At 41.6% G+C, this 21,779-nt stretch overlaps 1 protein-coding gene across 11 annotated transcripts in view; it reads right to left on the bottom strand.

The window, feature by feature from the left end:
- The window catches only part of LOC107217302 (Down syndrome cell adhesion molecule-like protein Dscam2), a 50,310-nt gene that overhangs the window by 4,448 nt on the left and 24,083 nt on the right, over positions 1–21,779 (bottom strand). For 9 of the 11 annotated variants that reach the window (XM_015654788.2, XM_046740350.1, XM_046740353.1 and 6 more), the window contains 12 exons: positions 16,423–16,666; positions 14,950–15,154; positions 11,200–11,496; positions 10,860–10,970; positions 10,444–10,602; positions 5,663–5,998; positions 2,827–2,946; positions 2,085–2,264; positions 1,611–1,758; positions 759–1,057; positions 299–447; positions 77–231 (listed from right to left, as the gene is read on the bottom strand). In XM_015654788.2, coding sequence (XP_015510274.2) covers positions 77–231; positions 299–447; positions 759–1,057; positions 1,611–1,758; positions 2,085–2,264; positions 2,827–2,946; positions 5,663–5,998; positions 10,444–10,602; positions 10,860–10,970; positions 11,200–11,496; positions 14,950–15,154; positions 16,423–16,666 — 2,403 coding nt within the window. Of the gene's footprint in view, positions 1–76; positions 232–298; positions 448–758; positions 1,058–1,610; positions 1,759–2,084; positions 2,265–2,826; positions 2,947–5,662; positions 5,999–7,471; positions 7,805–10,443; positions 10,603–10,859; positions 10,971–11,199; positions 11,497–14,949; positions 15,155–16,422; positions 16,667–21,779 lie in introns of all 11 variants that reach the window. The other 2 variants (XM_046740349.1, XM_046740351.1) reach the window with 2 other exon arrangements.

Raw genomic sequence — 21,779 nt, forward strand, 5'->3', positions numbered from 1 at the left:
TCAGCGAGCAAAAGGCCACAATTCGCGGACCGGCCTGGACACTGAATAAGACGATAATACTTCATAATGCCCGTACCCTAAATTTCTGTATGCTATATTGTATCCAAGAAGTTCTCCATTCCACAATGATCTGTCCGGTGGTTGCCAGGAAATCCTGAGCTGCTGAGGACCTAAGGGTTCGACAGACACCTGTCTCGGCGGTCCACTAGGAATTTCAACATCAGTTTGTACCTGGAATAAAGAGTAAAAGATTAAGCTGAGTTATTGTCTGATGATAATAATGATCGATATTACTAACGTGGAGTATGTCGCTGGGAGCCGACGTTCCCAGATGATTTTCAGCGTAGACGCGAAAGTGATATGTGGTTGCCGGCTTCAACGGTGTCACAAGAGCAGCTGTCTTATTACCAGTGACCAATTTTTGAGAGTTGTGGGCGTGCCAAACGTCTGTTGAAGAATTGAATATGTAAGGGTGATTAATCTTGAGTCTGCAGCACTTTAAAAAAAAGGTTATTGTCATACCGTATTGAAAAAATTGAATTATTTCTTGAGAGCGTTGACCGAAGCACGATGCATGGTACAAGAATAGTTTATCAGGTTGCAAAAGTTGCTTTCGTCGAGGGAATCGATGGGTTACGCTGTGCGCCTATTGTAAGGTAAAAGCTCACGATGGAAGTGGAAACTAAAGTGGAAGTGAAAACAAGGAAGATGGAGATCCTGGGTGGTTTGTGGTTGTCGAACTAGATGTGTCTACCCACCTTGTGCTTCTTTGTATTGAACGACATAGCTGATGATCGGAGAATCGGGGTGAACAGGGTCCGAATCGCCGGAGGGCGGCGACCAGGCCAGGAGTATCGAGCGACTTCCTTGTTCGGCCACGCGTAAATTTCGTGGAAAGTTCGGTGGTTCTTGTACAAGGAGATGAACGTTTGCGCGGTCGTGACCGTAGGCGTTGCTGGCTACACACGTGTATTCGCCGCGGTCGGCGTGACCGGCCTCCGATATTCGTAATTCCGATATCATGCCTCGCGGAACTGGCGAGTTGTGTAAAGTGTATCTGAATTTCAAGAACAAGGGCTACATCATTCAACCATCAACTTGTCGTTGGCGAAAATCATTCGTATTCGTGCAATACTTTATACATTGAGACTCACTTCGAGATACCTCTAAGCCAGCCATGCTCACGGTGATAGACTTTTTTTTGGGTTCACAGAGATATGTTAAATAGACACTTTTAAATCAGAAGTTATCACTCCTTACTGCCAATCAGACAAAATTCGGATAGCATCCTTTGAAGTTACAATAGAAGCACGCGCACGTCTTACAGGATTATGTTGCAATCATCTTCCGCATCACCAAGTTTTGCTTTCGTGGAAAATCTCACTTTGTAAGTTCCAAATCATCACATTCTCTACATAAATTAATTACGACCCACGAAAATCGCGATGAAATAGTCACGTACTTGGGTTTGTGGTTTTGAGTTGGGCTTGTGAGCTCTTCGTATTTAGGGTTCGCGGTGTGGTCGGGGTTGCCTACATCAACTATTAGCTCGAGCGGTGAGTGGCGCGAGGTGGTCTGGGGAGACCTACGTGAGTGGATTGGATACCAACCTAATGTCGTAGTTAGGGTCGACCCGACTGCCGCGAGCACGCCAGCTGAGCTCGAGGGGTGAGTCGCCCTCAGTTTCACAGTGCAGGGTGACCGCCTCGCCTCGACGTACCGACTCCTGTCTCGTCCTCACCGTCACAGTGGGTCCCGCTATGGCAACGAGTCACGATTCTCATGTCATACAATTAGCAACATTTTACGCTCACTGTTGTTAGATAAGATATTTGGTTCACAACGGTCAGTAGACGTGACGGGTAATAAACAGCATTGTCATTTGTTCGTGTGGTTCAGGTTGGTGTAATGAAAAATGTTCCGTGTAGGTTAACTGTAGGTTAACCGTGCAAGTTACGACTACCGAAGAAGTATCCGGTACCCTACAAATGTCTTCCATAAATATTGTTCGATAGCGAGGGAGAACCCTGACCCACGTCAGACACTGAATGTACGATATCCTAGATGGAATTTGAATATTTTACCATGAACGGTCAGACGAATGAGTTTGCTGAGTCCTGGACCGATCCCGTTGCTTGCCTGGCAGAGGTAGAAGCCGCTGTGCTCTTTCGCTACGCGAGGAATGACCAAAGAACCGTTGCCAGCAACTCCGGCGCCCTCTGTACCGCCATAACCCAGCTCTCGATAATCACCAGGTGTTTCGCCTGCAACACAAACAACAAAATGCTTGACGCTAGTAAATTAAAATTATTTTTCACTCCCGGTAAATTACAATTTGAATAACTATGAAAATATCTTTGCGCTCTCATGAGTGTCCACAGCGTCCACGGTTTTCTTAACGGCTTTCGTAGAAACTCAACTCGCAGTTACCCCTCAACTCGAACTTCCGCGATGCAGATGAATAGTATGAGCTTGTTGTAAATTACTTAAAAGTCAAATACTTTGAGCAGCTATTTTTCAATGTTTTCTAAGTGCTGAGTCTACATTTTTCGACCGATCTTCTCTTTAAGAAACTGCCTCTTAACTCACTTACACGACCTTTATGACTTTCCCAAGAGCAGAAAAATATCATCAAGATGTCTGAAAGCACACTGCTTATTACTTTTGGACATAAGATGCTATCAGTGTACCCTAACATAGAAACTGTCTTCGGGATGTCTGACTTTAAATTCAACTAATTGCTGTCAGTTCAGACAGACATTGATTGAACAGATCTTATCTTTGCCAAAGTGCAAAAATTTCTCGAGATATTACGAACAAACTCACCTACAGATTGTTTCCAAGCGACTGAAGGAATCGGAAATCCTTCCGCTTGACAAGCCACCGAGACACCATGACCGACTATGGCGGTCTGATCGATAGGCTCCACGGTCCATCTTGGAGGAACTAGAAATACGGTTCCGTTTACCCAAAATCTATTTCCGCCCTCCGGCCACTCGATTCACCAGTCTGCCTCACCGGAAATTCATGCTGAAACCTTTTCACGTGAATATTCTCGCGTGGAGAAAACGACCTGATCTCAAGTCCGATCATATGTATCAACTAAACGACGGTTTCACCATGAAATGTCGCGTTTGTTGGCGACACTAAATGCCAATTTTACTTCCGGGATTTCACGCAGAAGTATAATTGCCATTCGGTAATCGTATTTCTTATATATCGTAAAGAAACAAAAACGGGTGTTCCAAAATTCGTGCCAGGCTACCATGTATTATAAAATGTTACCGAATGCTAGGTCGACTGTATCTTTATTGGATATTTAAGTCCGATTAACGTTATTAACTGGTCACTTCAACGGCGTCAATTAGCGTTACATTTATTTTCAGTGACGGTACACTGACAAAGAATGAAAATTGAATTCTGTACAGTAGAAAAGAGCGAACAAAATGAAAAGCAGAGAGCCATATCGTGGAAATAAATAAAAGATTGATGTTGGCCGTGGCTTTGTTTACATCCTCAAGTGAAACAAGGCAATTCCTGCAGGATGTTCGTTAATTATAAACGGTAATAACAATTTCAAATTATATACTAATTTTCCCCGTGTACAGTGATTTATCCGTAGCTATCGTGCTCTCGTGTGAATCTATAGCGGCATGCCCTCGGGCCTTTCGTTTTAGCCCGGGTAAACATCAGCGGTGCGCGAAAATTACACGCGGAATTGGAACACCTCGTGATCACAGACGCACAGATACAGCCTCAGAATATTTCACTGAGCCTGTGCCTGTACCTCTGTTCGTATATATCTGATTCTGAGTAACTTGCCGCCTACCTGCGGCACACTACGCTAGAGCTTCGTCAACGTATTTAAACTTGCTCATTACTCATTCTACGGTAGCTAGACGTAACGTGATATCGTACCGAGAATTCCATGCATTATCGTATATTGAGCTCATGGTGTGCGTGTTTCATGTGTAGGTTTAATGTCGACAGTGTCGGGATTGACGATGAATTTTCATTATGGCTTATATTCAGGTCATTTCACGCGTGGAGCGCATAGGATCGAGAAAATCCGCGGACGCGGTGCTGTAAACCAAAAGAGTCGCCACATTTACAATTAGAATATTTCCAGTGTAGAAAGTTGGGAGAAAATTGAGTATATTATTCTGACTGCTCGGTTTTCAGTAAAGCATGAGAAAGAGGTCAACAGGTGTTCAATTATTCGCTAAATGTGAAAATACTATCGATCCGACATATGTGCACACATTGCGAATACTCGTGCAACTTGATACTTTGCATAGGCACGTGAAATTAATTAATTTTCAATTGATATTTATACAGAATCACTTGGACAATCCTGTATTATCTATCGTGACCCGCATACAAGTCCTGCTGCCGACGGGCCGTGCCTTCATACCAAGTTCATCATTTCCACTACGTTAATTGACGCATTGTGTCAGACGAATACGGAACATTATACACGACGGACCGGATAGTAATATTTATTGGACAGCGTAGTTGTCGGAGATCAAAGCAAATTGAAATGGAATTCGCGGTTCGTGATTCGTATATTAAAGTTCGTTGTTGATTCTCAATATTGGTCACATTCCTATTCTCTTGAACTGCGCCATCGATTGGTATCAAAAAAAACACCGTCATTTCTGATTGTATTAAAGAAAATGAGTTTTAAAACTGTACTAAGATAACATAATATCGCATTCATCGTCATCCTGTTTGTTTGATGGGCTTTATCGAATTCCATGCTGGACAGTCTTACATCGGTTAATGGCAGGTTGTCGGAAAAAATGTATTCCGTTTTCACTCCAACGCTTTCGCAAAACGCGTAAAAAGTTTTAGACATCGGACAGAATCATCGAAATGTGATTCTTTATAGCTATGGCGAGTGTGTCAAAATTACCTACATTTTTTCCAACTGTGTGTGAATATTGTGTACTGTATCGTCTGAATTGTAAATTACGATTGTTTTGCCACGAGTGTTACTCACAATCAACGTAAGTCATTTTATCTGTACATGTACTACGGAACTATCTAAGTAAATGTACTAATTACGTAAAGTAGAATGAGTATAAAATGTAATGGATGTTAAACTGTCACTATATATGACTATATAATAATGATATTAATAATCTCGAACAATACATTAAGTAAACAGTTATTATCCAAGTGTTTTAGCATGCACTACCTATTATTATGTATAACCAAATGAACGATTATGATAATTTGTTTATCAAACTGTGTAACACTAGTTTGAAATTGGATTTTCCGCAGTATTTATGTATGTACAATGTGTGTTGGTTTTTACGTGTGATTGTGCCACGTGCATCATGTTGGTCTGGTGCTTAACTTTGCCAGGATGTGAAAACGCAGTTTCCTAACATTCTTCACTCGGTTCAGTGCTATTCGTGGTGTAGCTTTAAGGCGCAGAGTTCGACGTGTCGCCAAGAAAGGAAAAGAATATCAGCCAAATTGCCAAAATGGCCTTTATCGAATGAAGACGAACAAAGCTTGAATATTTTCTAATACCAAAATTCTTGTCCTTTCATTGATTCAAGGTTCTCCTGCCACACAAGCTCGGGCCGATCGCTGATGGTTTAAGACTAAGATCTTAGAGCTAGCAAAATGCTGGACGGGTTTGGTGACCCACCGGTGACGAAGAGGCTTGCAAAATGTTCAGCGATACCCGCAGCGTTTCTGATTTGACAGGTGTAGTTTCCGCTGTGACTCGCAGTGACGCTATTAATCGTCAGTATGCTTGAAAATGGTGGATAGTCGCTTATCTGAATGCTGCTAGGTGCGGATGAGGCAACCGACGAGCCCTGCTCGGCGGAGAGCCCAATTTGACCATTCTGAATTGGCCTGTTGTCCATCAGCCAAGATACGTTGAACGGTTGATCGCCCTGGCTAGTAGTGCACATCAGCTGTGTCCTCATACCTTCAGTGACCCCATCCTCGAAATAAAACGGCGAAATCCTCGGTGGAACTATAAGGGTAGTAGCAGTGATGGCATTGTATGAACCTTGGACGCGTCCGCGTCTTTGCAAGAAGGTAGGTAGTTGGATACACCGCGTAACTTTCTCGCGGTTATTTGCCTACTTATTCTTTCTAAGGCCCTACAATTCACGGTCTCAATTAGAAAGATCCCTAAATCACCTCCTGGAGTCTCGGTGTGCGTGTACGTGTACATGTACATGGTGATATTGTGATTTTCGTAACTGCCTTACGTTGCAGACGTGTTACTTACCGGTGGAATTCACTTCTCGATCACACTACTCGTGTTGTTGATGTTTCAACGTTACCAAACGCAGTACAAGTTCATAACAAGATACAAAAAAGTATTGAAGTAAATAATATATGTAGCTAACGATTTACTCTACCGACCAGTACCTAGATCACTTTGTACTCTGATCGATGCGGTCAGACGGAGAGATCCGTTAATTTTTAACCTCTGCGCTGAGGACGAATCTCATCCACCGGGATCAAGGTAAAAAGAAACTGGTTCAGGTCGAAAATACGACACAACACAAAGAGAATATTGTATTTATACGTATATATATATATATATATATATATATATACGTATATATATATATATACGGGTATATATTATAGTTTCCAAATATGATAATTCATGGATAAGAAAATTTCAAAAATGTCCTACTACTTGGGAGTATAGGTATGATGACGTGTACACACAATACGTGTATGATATGTATATTATAATGCGGTAAGATATATGAACGAAAATAACTCAATCGTATTCTCAACATCATGTACAGATTTTCAATAAACGTAATATCAATTATTAACGGTGAGGTCAATTAATCAGTATGGTGAAATTCTTCGATGAATGTCAAATATACAACGTGTGAGCGATGAACGTCAGGCACAACGTGTGCTAAGAATGTTTATATATTCCAACGGATGAAAAAATACAATGGCAATAAGTTCCAAGTTCCAGTAAGTAAGAGTTTTGAGCAAGTATTAAGGTATTTATGTATACAGTAGAATAATGTCATAAGCGTGCAATCAGCGTGCAAAAGAGATTAGCGTGCAGGATGGGGAATTAGTAGTTGATAATAAGAAAATTCATAAGTTAGTTATATGAAGATAAAAGATCCAAAAATCGCGTCAGTATCAGTAATTCGAAATCGAAATCCATTTGAAACTGACGCGATTCGAATGATCGTTTAAACGTGCAATGTTTTCAAGTTCAATTGTTCAATTCATTCTCTGCCCTCGTGTCTTGTTCGCCAAGAAAAGTTCCCAGCAAGAAATTAACCCAGGAATTTCATCACGAGGTGGTTGGATATGAATTCTTCGGATAATCGCATTGCTGCGAACTAATCCTGTCGCTTCCACAATTCGTTTTTCCACGATCTATAAACTCGTGGCCAGATCAGAAAAGAATGTGAAGAATGAGGTTGGTGCTTGAGAAACACCAACGGTTTTTTACCGTTGACGTTGAGGAGTGCGGAATGTGCGACTGTAGCAGCGTCATTTGCTACACGACAGGTATAGGTGCCATTGTGAACGGGGGCGATCTTTCCAATGCTCAAGGCGCTGTTAAACTCGTCGAATTGTCGTACGGTGATCGTTTTGCCGGTCCGTTCGACCGGGGATTCGCCTTTCTTGGATGGCAGTTCCAAAGACGCTTCAATCGATGCGTTATCTTTGAGCCACGTGAACGTGAGCGGAAGGTCGCCCGTCGCTACAACGCACTGAACGCTAGTTCGGTCTCCTACGTTTAAATCGCGACCGAAACTGAAAGGTGTGATTTTAGGTGGCACTGAAAGAATAATACAAAACAGGTCGCATTCCATATCAAAGCGGTACGGACAGAAGACACATGTGTGTGTATGATGAGATAGGTACACATACGCGAACCTCGCAGAAGGCCAATCATGATATCACGATTATACGATTGATGCTGATCACTGCTCGATGCACGTTCCGATATTTCTTACTTGCCAACTTGTTCAGGTACTCAAAGAGGTCACTGTCACTTCTTTCGTTTTTTTACCTAGATTACGATATTCTTTTCAAATAGTAATTCACTCGCAAGGAAGGTCAGTTAAAGAGGGTTAGACCAACCTCCAAGGTAAGGCATGTCAAGGGGCGATTTGGCAGTTTCACCGACAAGAACATAATTTTTTTTTTAACCAATCCAACTAAAACAATTTTCTCATAATGGAAAGTGAAAACTGTAATTTTCTCAATTAGACGAAAAACAAAGAAACACTGTCAAATTACCCCATGACATGCCTTACTTTGTAGGATGGTTTCACCCCCTTAAAATGTTTAATGGCAGATAAAAAAAAAAATACGAGTCGCTTAGTTTTTTGTCTACTATAACATACTACCAAAGAGATCAAATTGGAAAGATCGACTTGGGATACCTTCCTTGTAAAAAAATGTTTCAATTCTAATTCGTACTTATGTGGTAGCACTGAACCTGCACATCTTTAGAGACATCAAGAATTGCGAATGCTGGAGAGAGGTAGGTATTTTTCATTGTAGCTGCAAGCGTGAATTGAAGATAAAATGTTTTAAGGAGAATTGTTTAGGTGGTTCGACACTCTGTGGCCTTTTTCTTCCTGTCTTGTAATCGGAACGTACAACAGCGAGTGAGAAGTGCAGATGAAGTAGTGGTAAATTGGTTGCTGGATCAATCGATGGGTCGGATGAGAGTGAGAATGGTTCTTGCAAGCTTTTAACTTTCAGCCCTTAGCCTTCAGCTTAAAGATTTTCGGTCTCGTTTTCCATTTGCATGAATATGGAATTCCCCATTCTCACCACGTTTTTCAACTTGATAATAGCACTCAGAGTTGATATGTATTGCATGCATCAGTATGATTACGGTGCTCTTGGATTCACTGAAGTTCCAACATTGGTAACAGTATAAGTCAATCAGGTTATTTCAAAGTTTTGAAAGATTCACACCACCAATATCGTCCAGTAGATGGATAGTTGATTAGGCGTCGGAACGCATTTTTATTTTTCTCTACCTTTACCGGGAATCGTTGATGAAGGGGAATTTCAGGTTCGTGTAAACAGAATCAACTTTTGACTGAATCATTTGCGATAGACAGCTCGAGTGATTTGGATTAGTAGGTGTATATATATATATATATAGATATATATATATATAGATCGTTCTAGTTCCCTGGAACGTTCGGAAAATCCATCAATGAAACAAAGGCGCGTGTTTGCAGCGCAACCGGAAAGCAACCCGATTCCAGAGAACTTGACGATGTTGCAGAGCTGAAAAGAGTGGTGCTTAAACGCGTGCAAGGAGGGCAGTGCTTGAGCGGTGCAGTGAATCGCTGTGCTCTGTGCTTGGATATTTTTTCGATCGGTGTTTTCTTTCTTTCCTTTATCCTTTTTTATCTTGGGAATAGCATTCCCTTAGTAGTTGGTACATCCAACGACAGGTGAAGCGTTATATTATGCACATACATGCGCATAAATTTCACTGCGCTTGCGTCGTTAATTTCGAAAATGAAAGCTTGACGATGAACACACGATTATCGAGAGACTGACAATTTTAGTAGGAAAATAATGTTTAGGGGCGACAAAATGTATGCTTCACATGTCTATTCTGGCGAGAGGTTTCAACCCAGCTTTTATCGGTCCGAACCCTTCGCGAATCATATAAATATCCCGGTTGTCCCTGAGCGTATGGATACAATGCCGCGTTATGAATTGTAGCAAAGGGACGGTTCTTCCTGATTCACTTCTACCGGATGCGATCCCTTTAACAGACCTGAAGTTTCAATACTCTCAATTACGTCGATGGTGATCTGTTAGCTGAATTTGTAATTAGTCGATCCATAGCTCGAATATTTTCCCGAGCGAAGTTGAAAGGTATTTCCAGTCACTCCGATAATTAATGAAAGCTTTGTCATCAGGAGTGTCAAGAATTCGTAGGTAAGACGCACCATTTCTGATAATCAAAACTCATCAAGGGGAAAGAATTTCGCGTTTGAAATGTCAAAAATTTTCATAATTTATCTTCGGACATTCTGAATGCCTTCTGCGTTATTGAAAATCCTAAAGATGATCGAATCGATGTTGCTATACGTTGATTAACATTGATAAACGTGAGTATTACTCAGTTACGTCCCAGTATAAATTTTGGTCACTACGAACATTGACTTCACGTTTGTGTAAATTTACCTTGTTCATAATTTATTTCCCAGTACAATTTTAATACCCACTCTAATAATTCTGCAATATCCAAGGAATTCTCATTCGAGGTGTGAAATTGAAGGGATTTGAATTATGAAGCGCAGATTGAATATTGAAAACTTTTATCGCGCATTACTAAGTTCATTGATTGTAAGATAGGTATTCTCTGGAATAAAATTTTCTCTCCTACTCGGTGATTATTGTTATTTAACAGAGTTGTGGATTAGAAAAACTTACCAAGAACACGAACATCCACCGCTCTCTGCGATGTAAAGTTGTGCTTGTTTTTTGCTGTGCAAGTGTAGGTGCCTTGATCAGCGTTTTTTTGGACAGTTTCAACCAATAAAGATCCGTTACCAATTCGTTGCCGCATATTCGTGGGCAGCCTGACTCCGTCTGTGAGAAATGGCCAAATTATTTTGTAATTTATATTGCTTGTGAATTATTTGTCAAGATATTAGAATCATGAACAATCGTAATTAATGGGGGAAAAATGTCGTTTAGAGAAACCCATGCAGAAACCATTGTGAAAAAGTATGCAAATATATTGACCACCGAGGAGAAATTTCAAACACCGATACTATCAGCATTTCGCGCAGCAGCAGAAAGGAAGGAAGTGATGCATGACGTGTGCTTAGCGTATGCTCTCTTACCTTTCTCCCAGACAATTGAATCAATCGGATAACCCGCCACGGGGCATTTGATATGCAGTTGTTTTCCAGCGACTGCTGAAACTGCGGGCATCGGTCGGATGTACGGTAAACCTACGGAATTGAAAAAGCGTATTCCCGTGTTATTCCCTCTCTATTATCTATTTTCCAAGCTAGTTTTAACCAACAGCGTGAGAATGCAGCTGCACCGAGCAGATAACGAGACACGGTCGGGCGTGCATTTATCGAGTGAAAATTTTTTTGCCGAATCGAGAACTCTAAATCAATGATCACCCCGAAGTGCCATTCCGTATTTCGGTTTGGAATTGAGTTAATTTTTCACCGTAAATGTTGAGTCTCGCCGCGTTGCTGGCTTCTCCTGCCCGGCTGCTTGCCGTGCATTCATATTCACCCCCGTCTTCCGGTTTAACCGAGGAAATGTTTACGTGGGAGATTACGTCGCCGTACACAGTGACGTATTGCCCGATCAGAAGCCGGTCGTTTTGCGGCAAAGGAAAACCGTCGAGGCGCCACGATATCTGCGGCGTCGGGTTTCCGGCTGCGCTGCACTTCAACGACACCGATGGACCAGGCTGCATCGTCTGCTCGATAAAGCTGTTGACCAGCTGCGGCGAAATTTCTGCCAACAGTAAGACCGGATCAGTTTTGTCGCACGGCAGTGATCGGATCATGTTTAATTTCCCCAGAATTATAGTAAAACCGAGTTGTCTCTATCAAGGTTCAATTACTTATCATCGCTGCTCCCTCTTGCCGGCTCTCTGACTTTTAACGGGCGACAACTGCTTTGCGCTCGCAAATTTTCTAGCTTCTAGTTAATTTCAGATAAAGAAATGAGTCCTAAAGAACCCGACAAATAATTCGTCGTCTTTTCATCCCATTTGATAAGTTCTGCTGTTTTAGATTCACTGTTAAAAAATTTAAAACAGTTTTGTTTAACTTGTCCTTATAGAGGACGACCCGGCGTGCATATTGATTTGTACCTTAACCACAATGTATTCCTAAATCGGCTCTAAGCTGCTCCATGCTTAAATAAATATAAGTCCACGCATCGTTTTTCTCTTGTGTCTCGGTTATTCGTTCCTTTTAGGAATATTTTTTGTCATTCTTCTTACTTTCGGCGCTAAATCTAATATTCTATCTTTCCACTTGTATAAAGTATTGTTTTTTGTTAATCATTTAATGTTATTTTAAGTTTCAACTCATTGACTGATTGATGATACCAAGAAAACTCCCAAGAAACTACCTTCAAAATGATCAGATCGATGTCTGAACAAAACAACGAGTCGAGAAATCAATGTACAGGCATAAATTCAAACATCGAAGCGGCAGGATGATATTCAGGACCAGAGAACGAAACGAGAGAAAAGTATAGACTCTTTTCGCGACCCCGGATGATGGGAAAATTCTACTCCCTCCAATGGGACAGAATAACCTCGACTTGGGATCATTTTCTCGGTAATCGGTGGTGGAGTTGCCGCGGGGTTAGAATGGGCTTTGCCTTGGATGCGAAAGTCGCGGGCATCAATAAGCCCGCCGCCTAGTTAACCTATGCAAATTTAGGGACTCAACTATCGTATCGCTTTGCTGACGGCTTCATCTAGTGGGTTGTACGAGGTGCAGCTATCAGCTCAGAGATCACGTAGCCTTAGCGATTGTTGATGGGAGGGCTCATTCCGCGGTGAGAAGTGGCTAATCAGCATGGCTTTACGGTTCGGGCGTAGAAGTCTCGCGTACCCTAACAATGTCAGTTGTGATTGGGATCATTGGCTATGATTGGAGTCGAGAATGTAAGCACATATTCGTGCACACAACCCTCCGAGTTGAAGTGATGCTACCGGTGAGGTAGTGAACCATGAAATCCCTTGCTGCTGAGAAAGCCAACAGAATTGAGAAAGTTTTGAAATCCTAAGACGGGTTTGACCAGTCGGGCTTTAATCGGAAGGTCCCCCATTGTTCTTAGCTCAGAGTAAAGATAGTCGAAAGTTATAATCTCTTGTACTTTGTAGTACGTTTCGCCAAAAGCGGGAAAGCTTGAACAGAGTTGCCACAAATTATTTAGCGCTGCGGGACGTAGATGAGATTGCATTTCTGCAAATTATTGAACAACCAAACTTGCGAAAGTGATCAGATGGCGGTGGATGCTGGTTAATAGTTGTTGTGCTATTCAATGAACTTCGAGAGAATAATAAAGGCTTGATAATACTGGTGACCGAGACGAAATAACTCTAGGTTCGCAACACAGCCGCTGCAACCCGTGGTCCACATTACTAACTGAAAACCTAAAAGCACGCGCATTACGAAGAACAATTGTTTATTTCACCCAGTCTTTTGTGGAGCTAGAAGTACGTGGCTATTGACGTTAATACCTCGCCAGTTTCATTGTTCGTTTAATCTTGCAGTATAATGAGTTGGGCACTTGTGGCGAGTGATGAATGATGCTCGTAAGAGATTTTCTGCGGACTGGATAATGATGAGTGATATTAAAAAGAGTAAGCTGAAAAGTAAAGCCATTAGCAGAGTTTTACAATTTCATACCGGAATATTTCGCCTCATCTTCCATGTCCGACTCCTTATGCTTTAATATTTATTTTGAAGTATTCAAAGTCTCGATCCAAGCGAGCTGTTCTGGGTCTAAGTGCGAGCCTAAACTGTCAAGGTTTCCACGGCAAAACAGAATTGACGGAGCCTAAGCTGTCTTCGAAACGCTATCATCCGCAGACAAAGAAGTTCGAATCTGTCAGACGACGTAATCGATTGAGGGGTAGACGAACCGTGGATACCTTGTCTTCCCGAAGCAAAGTTCGAACTCCGAAAAGCAAGGAAAGATGAGAAATATCAGAGGATTTGGTATATGTTTATTGCAATGTCAGAAAAAATCCTGGGAAGCTGGTACGGTTTTTAGAATTCATAATTATCTCACGTTGACTAGCGTTCCAAAGTGAAAATAAGAAATCGCTCGCCAGGCCAATAAAACTATTTAAAGATTAGGTGAAGAAAATTGTAAACTATATTGAGTGTACAAATCTTCACTTTCAAACAAAACATTTAACCTTGCTTTCTGAAGGTAGGAATAGAAAAGTATTTTATACAATCCGAGTATGTTTCACGCGTTTTTTCATGCGTGTTTTCCATACACAAAGTACCCGTTGCTATGACGGTAGACTGAGTCTGCAAATGCGCATGCGCTCATCTCCTAGGAATTAAAAGTGGACTTTTCTGTACTGCGCGCATGTGCTGTCGCAAGCAAATCTGACATTGTGCGACCCTAGCCTCAATTTCGTGCTTTGTGAAAAACGCGTTACATACCATTGCTACATGAAGAATCGTGTGCAACAAAGAAGAAACGGTCTTTTCGCCTCGCGTATTTGCAATATTACATATTTACTTACTTTTATTTACTAAAATGAGTCGTGTTGCAAACTTACGCTCGGCCCGAAAAGACTGAGTTGGCCTCCTTGATACACAATATACTATTTTTGGGGCACGAGTTGAACTGAATCGTAAGAAAATGGCTAATAATGTCTCGCGATTTAAGCAATGTCGAGAAAGTTCGAACGCCAATGAGAACGGGCGAAGTTCTACTCTCTGCAAATGGTAAGGTTGTCGAAATGCAGGCAAAAACAAAACTGTCTTCGAAGTCTGAGGTATCGTTAACGATCTGCCCCAAAATAATGTAATTCTGGAAAACCTTCTGTGAGGTTCGTTTCATAAACAACAGCCTACCCGAGAATCTTGTGCCGAAGCCGAAGGGTTTTGATTAACGTACCAAGACAATTGGCCCTTGTCGAACAAAAACAAGCAGAGCGAAGTCTGTCCGTGAAACGTGACAGTGGCTGAATAAAGGAGGGTCGATCCTCTGTCACCGAGCAAATAGAAGGGTGTCCTTCCCACCCGACCATAAAACAATACTGCCATGTTATTGCCTCGTTAGAAATACTTGTTTGAGGCCTTCACAAACGTTGTGGGATCACGTCAGATTGAATTTTCATATAATTCTTCACCTTTCAATGTCTCTCGATAAAGGAATCCTCCGTCTGATATAAAAAAACAAGAAAAACACTCGCTCACTCACCTCCGAGTCGTAGCTCAGCTATCCCCTGCGCCATTTCGTGTTCATTGCGAACAAAGCATTGATACATTCCGCGGTCTTCCCGCGCCACTGATGTAACCGATATCCTTTCCCTGGAGAGGGCCTTTACTCTGGTGCCGGTGCGTAGAGGCTGACCATCCTTCAGCCAGTAGAGAGCTGTTTGGGGAAAACCGTTGGCGCTGCACGTCTGGAACAGGTGATTACGTGTCAAAGACAGTTCTTTTGCCCTCGCGAAGCTCTACCTAATTTGTGAATCGCTGGACGGTCTTCTATGATTTCGCCTTTCAGCGTAGATCATTTCGCACCTTGGCGATTAACATAAGGTGACACAACTGATAAAACGGTTATTTTCCAGTACGAGTAAAAGAAGAAAAATAAAAATCCTTCAAAGGTTTAAAGGGGTAATTCATTGATGAAAGAATGTAAATTCGAAAAATTGGTGATTTCGAAAAATTAACGACGGAGCCAGGAATCGAACCTGGCGTCTAGAGATGCTTGACCGGAGCCTTACTCCACTAGACCACCTAGTCGCCCTGACTCTGTTGTCGTTAATTTCTCTCATCACCAGTGAGTTCGAATTTGTTTTCCTGTGCCCGGTTTATATGTGAGTAAGAAGTTTCTTCTCTGCATGCACGATGTATAAGGAGACTCTAATGTGTTGATGTTGTGTTTACCCTTTTTGAAAAAGTTTATTCACACCCAATAGAATGATGCGAATCAAAGTTGAAGTTGGCCATAAGAACTTTGTGAAGCTAGCTGTGATGCGATAGCGACACTTCTGATCACTGGTGCCGAGTTTCGCAACTACTCAAGTGTCACTAATTGGCATGGTGATCGATTCGAATCTCGGCAATTGAAGTGTAGTATTAACTGAAAAACGCTAATTTTTTAGTTGTGCCACCTTTCTGGCCAAGGTATGATCTCGTGCATCGCGTTCCGTGCTGCGTGGCACACGGCCGGAACGAGCTGATCAGAATTTCTAGTCGGCCAACTTTTGCATCCCCACAATTGAACGACTCTGAGGCCCGTGACTGCAGCCTGAGTTGCAGTAGCGTGAACAATTCCTACGGTAGGTACTCACTCAGCCCTAACTGTCGTATCGCAGACAATAGCGAGTTAATCTACTATTTGCGAGCCACTTCGTGGCCTCGTGGCTCTGCGTATTTAGTCGGCCCTCAAACTCTTAGTTCGGTGAACTCGGCGGGACAACTTTTAATTACTCCGGCTAATTATCTCCAACTCTCGCGATCAACTTACCTACTCTTTTACCCCTCTTTATACCCGTCTCTATCGCAAGTCATAATTTTATTTCTTCGACTGCCATTGACAAGCATTTTTATTTTTTTTTCTCTTTGCCTTGCTGTAGCGTACATGGTTCTAGTCTATAATTAAGGATATTCTACCACGGAAAATTGTACAGAGAAAATAATTCTGAGCCATTCCAAACTCACTTACCAAATAGGCCGGTTTTCCTAAGTCAACAATTTGGATTGCCGGCTGAACGTGGACTCCCAGAGGTGCCGAGACGGTCAGTCGTACCTCAAGGGTTTCACTCCCTTGATTGTTGCTCGCAATGCAAAGATAGGAACCAGCATCGGCTTCTTGGACGGCCTGGATGACCAACGAACCATCGCGCACTGTTAACCGACCCGAGGAATCCTCCACAGGCTCTTCTCTTTGATTTCGTCTGTAGTACCACCTAAGAGTAAATTCACCGTCAATATCGACCATCGGGAAATTGGCTGGTCGCTGGAGTGGCAATAGATATGGACGCCCACCGTGGCAGTCGGATGAAGTAAATCATTAATCTTGAAATTTCCGAACCATGGTATATGAGTGTGGAAAATTTGGCGATTTATTCGGCATATCTTATTCACTGAATACTCAACATTTGTTTCCTCACGCAAGAATGTTTGGTCGTTTATTTCTTTTGAAAGTCAATCAAAACGGTTATCCAAACTTCCAAGCTGTGTTACTCACAAATCACTCACACCACTGATTCTTTCCTTCAAGAGAAAACTCGTTGAACGATACAGTCAGTCAGATTTCACTGAAAATATTGAATATTCTCACTGACATATGATCGGTTATAAAACCACTTTGAAACAATGAAACGTAATTGAAAAATAATTCAACGCTTGGTTGCCCAGATTGGGGGTGAAAAAAAGGTGAAAAAGGATAAAAAAATATATAAACTCTTATGGGCAAACAGCAGGAGTGGATAAGTAATTCTAACTCTCCGATTCGTCAGTATAATATTCAAGCTTGTCTTGCATCTTCATCCGACACCTCATGCAAAAGCTAAGCACCAAAGATTTTAGCCTTTCGGTGATTCTTTGAAAATAGATTGACTGAGCATGTAAGTGGTTTGTCTTGTCCGCGAAGGACAGTGGATTATGACTAGTCGATAAAAATGAGGCAAACTAAACGGAGGAACAGTGCCGTGGTTTTAGACAGTCGACCCATGTCTGGTAAACTTCCACACCGTTATTAACGGGTATGACAAAGAGATGTTGGTAGACGGAATCCGTTAGCGCGAATGTTCAGCCACGTGGCTTACCCACAGACGTGAAATATTTGATGCCCTGTCACTAGCAGAATTCGTAATCAGCGTGATTTGCTTCTGTGCCAATCTGTCTCCGTCGAGTCAAGCCCACGCTCTCAGGGACGCGCTCAGGGCCACATCACTTCGAGCACATCCGCGAAAATCTGCCAGTCGCAACACTCATCAGGCTTGGCTGATCCCGCGCCTGACCAGATCCGCAGAACAATAATTCGATAGCTTATCGTATTGTTGCAATTTATTGTTATTACTAGGGTCCGCATAAATATTTATTCAAAATTAAAAAATATGTATGTACATATAGTATAGACTTATGGGAAAAATATGGAATAAAAAATAATAACTATTGTCGAGTAGCACACTTTATTTTTACATAAATTATGTCATTTTCATTATTTTGACATCACTATTTGACATATTTGACAATAGCTATCATTCTTTGCTTAATATTTTTTCCTACGTATTTCAATTTTTCCAGTCTATATTATATCTACATATTTTGTAATTTTTAAGACATATTTATTTGGGCCCTAGTTATTACAAGCATTTATCACCGCAGGTTACATTGGATTACAAACTTGTGTCCTTTAGTCGCATCCATGCGGGAACTAATGCAGCATTAGTTGGATCTGTCATAAACTAAAAACTAACAAGAATGATCGATGCGTCTACCTTCTCCGGACAATCCTATTTGTCGATACAATCGGAACTGTTTTATTTGCATAGTTCATTGACAAGGAAAAATTTGCGATACTATGGATCCCGGTGCAAGAGTTATTTCAGATCTGACGAGTGGATTTTCGAGGGAAAGAAGCCGTCATTTCGCCTTTAAGACAGCGCTGCAGCGGGTCCTTGCAACATGATAATATGAAATCGATAAAATGAGACCGTGCGTCGAAAGAAGTTACCCTCGTCAGCTTTTTGGACCCAGAAAACGGCTTACGGCACTCAACGACCGGAGCTTAACCAACCGAATGATTCTCCCCAATTCCCATACATATAATTTTTCTCCGGTCGCGTAATTGAGCTGCAAACCGGCGTCCCAACCACGTTATAATCCTGTCAACTCCAGATCGTTTAATTTGGAGATCTGGTTGCTTATTTTCCAGGTAAAACGAAGCGACCCGTTATCACGAGAAGCAATGGATTGGCGGTAATGGCGCTACCAGTCGTTGCTGCAGGCGGGGTGTCGCGCACTCGAGAAGAGAAGAAGAGAAAGAAAAAATCGTCTGCATTCAAATCCCATCCACCTCTGATCCCTGTTAAATTGATAATTTCATGAGGAATCTACATCAGCTGCAGCCGTTGGATTTAATCGATTAGTGTTTTAAGCCACCGCGGTGGCGAAGTGGCGATAGTCGAGATCCGACATCACGTACGAAGAGGAGGTCTGGCCCTTCCTCACGGACCCTCGAAGGTCTTAGAGGGAGGTTCAATGTTTAAAATTAGCATTAATATGGAAAATACAGGAGTGTGCATTCCCGGTCGGGTTATATACAGTGATATTGTTGGCAGCTATCCCGAGCTGCTTCAGCCACCTGAAAATGTAGTTCCTTCTTTTTCTCTTCTGTCGTTGCGATTTTTTTCCTTCTCCCGAGGGAGAATATCGACATTCGCCAGGGTAACGACGATCACAGAAGGCGAGAGCTGCTGAAGGCACAGATGATAAAACCCACCGAGCAGCATTTTGTGTTTAAAAGGTATCGCATTTCCATAATGAGATGACTGAACGTCTTGCGTGCTTTTTCTTCAACGAGTTTTTTTCCGAGATACACGTGGAACACGATTTTATATTCAGGCGCTTCGATTGAGAAAAAGTTCGGTTGGGTTAGGTTAGGTTAGGTTAGGTGGAACACGGTTGTTTCTTCAGGCGGTTAGATTCAGAAAAGGTTAATTTCGCAATAAAAGGTATAAACTCCGTGATACTCGAAGTAACAATAAAGTTTCGCCTAGTGTGATTATTATTGTGGAGCAAGAATTTAGAAATTTCATCTTGAACTGCGTGGAATGTAGAAACTCGGATTTTTAATGAGCCACGCTGTTTTCTTTTCATGCACCAGGCGACTAGGTTGACGCAAAATTATTTGTGAATCCGAGAATGGGGTAGTTGCAATTAATACTAATTGCTTAAGGACTTGAATGTTACGTTAGTGGGCTCGAGTAGGCTTCGTTTTGATTACGATATCGAGTTTCTTGGTATTGTAGTCAGGAAAAACGATGCCAATTCCAGGTAATTCACGTAACAATGATACCAAATTAGTTTATCGATTCCCACCAGCCACGGCTGGTGCTGCACAATATTCAACGTATGTACGTATTGACGTCTGAAGCGATTCGATCTTCTTTACTCCAGGGAGAGATTGTATTACATGGACACATGTATCGGAACATGTAATATGTATATAGGAAGAGGTACGCCTAATTAGTATTTTCTAAAAGTAAATGAAAAGAGGGTGGAGGTAAGAAGGAATGTAATAATAATCTCGGTATACTAGTGAAAAGCAAAGCGAGGTAACAATAAGCTGTAACTTTGCAAGAAACAATATTTGAGTTAATTCTCACTAACAACGCTTGTTAACGACTCCGAGCGACCCGCTTCACCCTCAACCTAACGAGGATACGAAACACGCTGCGAATTTTTTACTTTTCTGTACTAGTTAGCTGATTTCGAATTAAGTTCATATACACGAGAACAAGCCGTGATTAATTAACGGAGGCTTATCCAAACTTGGGAGCTGTGCTTTCGAGTGAAAAAATATCAGAATCTTGACTGATTTCAACATTCCATCGATGATCGGTTTCTGCAAAACGGAACTAAACACTACATTTTGCTAGTATTGAATTGTCGTCTATATACCTTCCGATTTCCAGTTTTATTTTACAATTGCTTAATTAAATCGAACGCGTATTGCGAGAAGGAATTTATCTAATTTTGCCTAGGCATTCTAGACAAAATATAGCTTCACCCGTCTCGACACATGAATAGAGATTTTTACATTACAATAATTCACCTCGCAGACTTCGATAGATTCAGACGATTTAAGTTATTCACATAATATCCAGACTCTTGGAGGATTCCTCTATCTTCGCGAACCAGCAGCAGATATAAGGAATATTCGCTTGCCTCTGAAAACGTGCATTAAATGAAGTTAAGAAAATACTACCACACAAAAAACGTTGATTGCACGTGAAAAAAAAATGCACTAAAAAATAGTGAAAAACATTCTAACGCTGGAGTTTTCAACGAAAATCAAGTATCAATAAGAAGTATAGACAGATGGTCACTAAGCTGAAAAAGCTGAAAAGAGTCCAGAAAAATAATCGAACACGACTCGATTGAATCCGTAAAAATTAATCGATAATGTCGTATTTTTTTGAAACTGTGCATATGAAACCAAAATTTCGTCTATTTCAGTGTATGTAGTCTTAATAGCGGAAAAGTTTTTTGATAACGTATAGTTTCGTTAAAAATATTCTTCAATTTCAGGCGAAAACATTCATTATCTTTCACTTATTATATCAACTAAGTATACTTAGTAAGTAAGACAATGATAACAATTGATACTCTAATTACATAAATTGATGTTGCATTGCTTCGTTCATGGGAGGAAGAATAATCGAGTCGGTCGATTAATCGAGTTTGAAAAATAATCGATTATACTCGATTAATCGGGAAAATATAATCAATCATTTTTAGTCATTATTAGTATAGCATATCGTTATGTCAAGGAAACATTTCAACGATTCGTTGTCACCTTGTGGTAACGGCAAATGGCGCATATCCACTACAGGCGTATACGCGGTACGTGAAGTCGAACCAGGCAAACCAAATTATGGTTCCAGATGCCGGACCTGGCACAATGGTGGAATGCATCGAGATGCCGGCCAGCAGACTGGGCCAACAGCCAAGCGCAGCAAAGGCGACTGAATGCGTTTAATTGATTGCGATAATTGAAGCGTCCAGGGGAATTTCGCGTTTTGCGGTCTCCGCAGCCGGGATCAGCTTCGTCACGTTAACAACGTACACTAGCCAATTTCACAATTACAAGGCGGCTTCCGGCTCCCGACCTCCGTCATGCTTTGCGCATAGCCAATTTCTATAATACAACCGCTCTAGGCGTACCGTATATTATATACACTAGGATGGTCCTTAATAGGGTTGTTTTCGAATTTTAATGCTGTCAGGGGTTTAAACGCTTTCAAATTGCTGAAAAAAAAATCACTGAAAATTTGAGCTCCCCGTACCAAC

Source organism: Neodiprion lecontei, chromosome 5 (genome assembly GCF_021901455.1).
Source record: "Neodiprion lecontei isolate iyNeoLeco1 chromosome 5, iyNeoLeco1.1, whole genome shotgun sequence".
Classification (NCBI taxonomy): domain Eukaryota; kingdom Metazoa; phylum Arthropoda; class Insecta; order Hymenoptera; family Diprionidae; genus Neodiprion; species Neodiprion lecontei.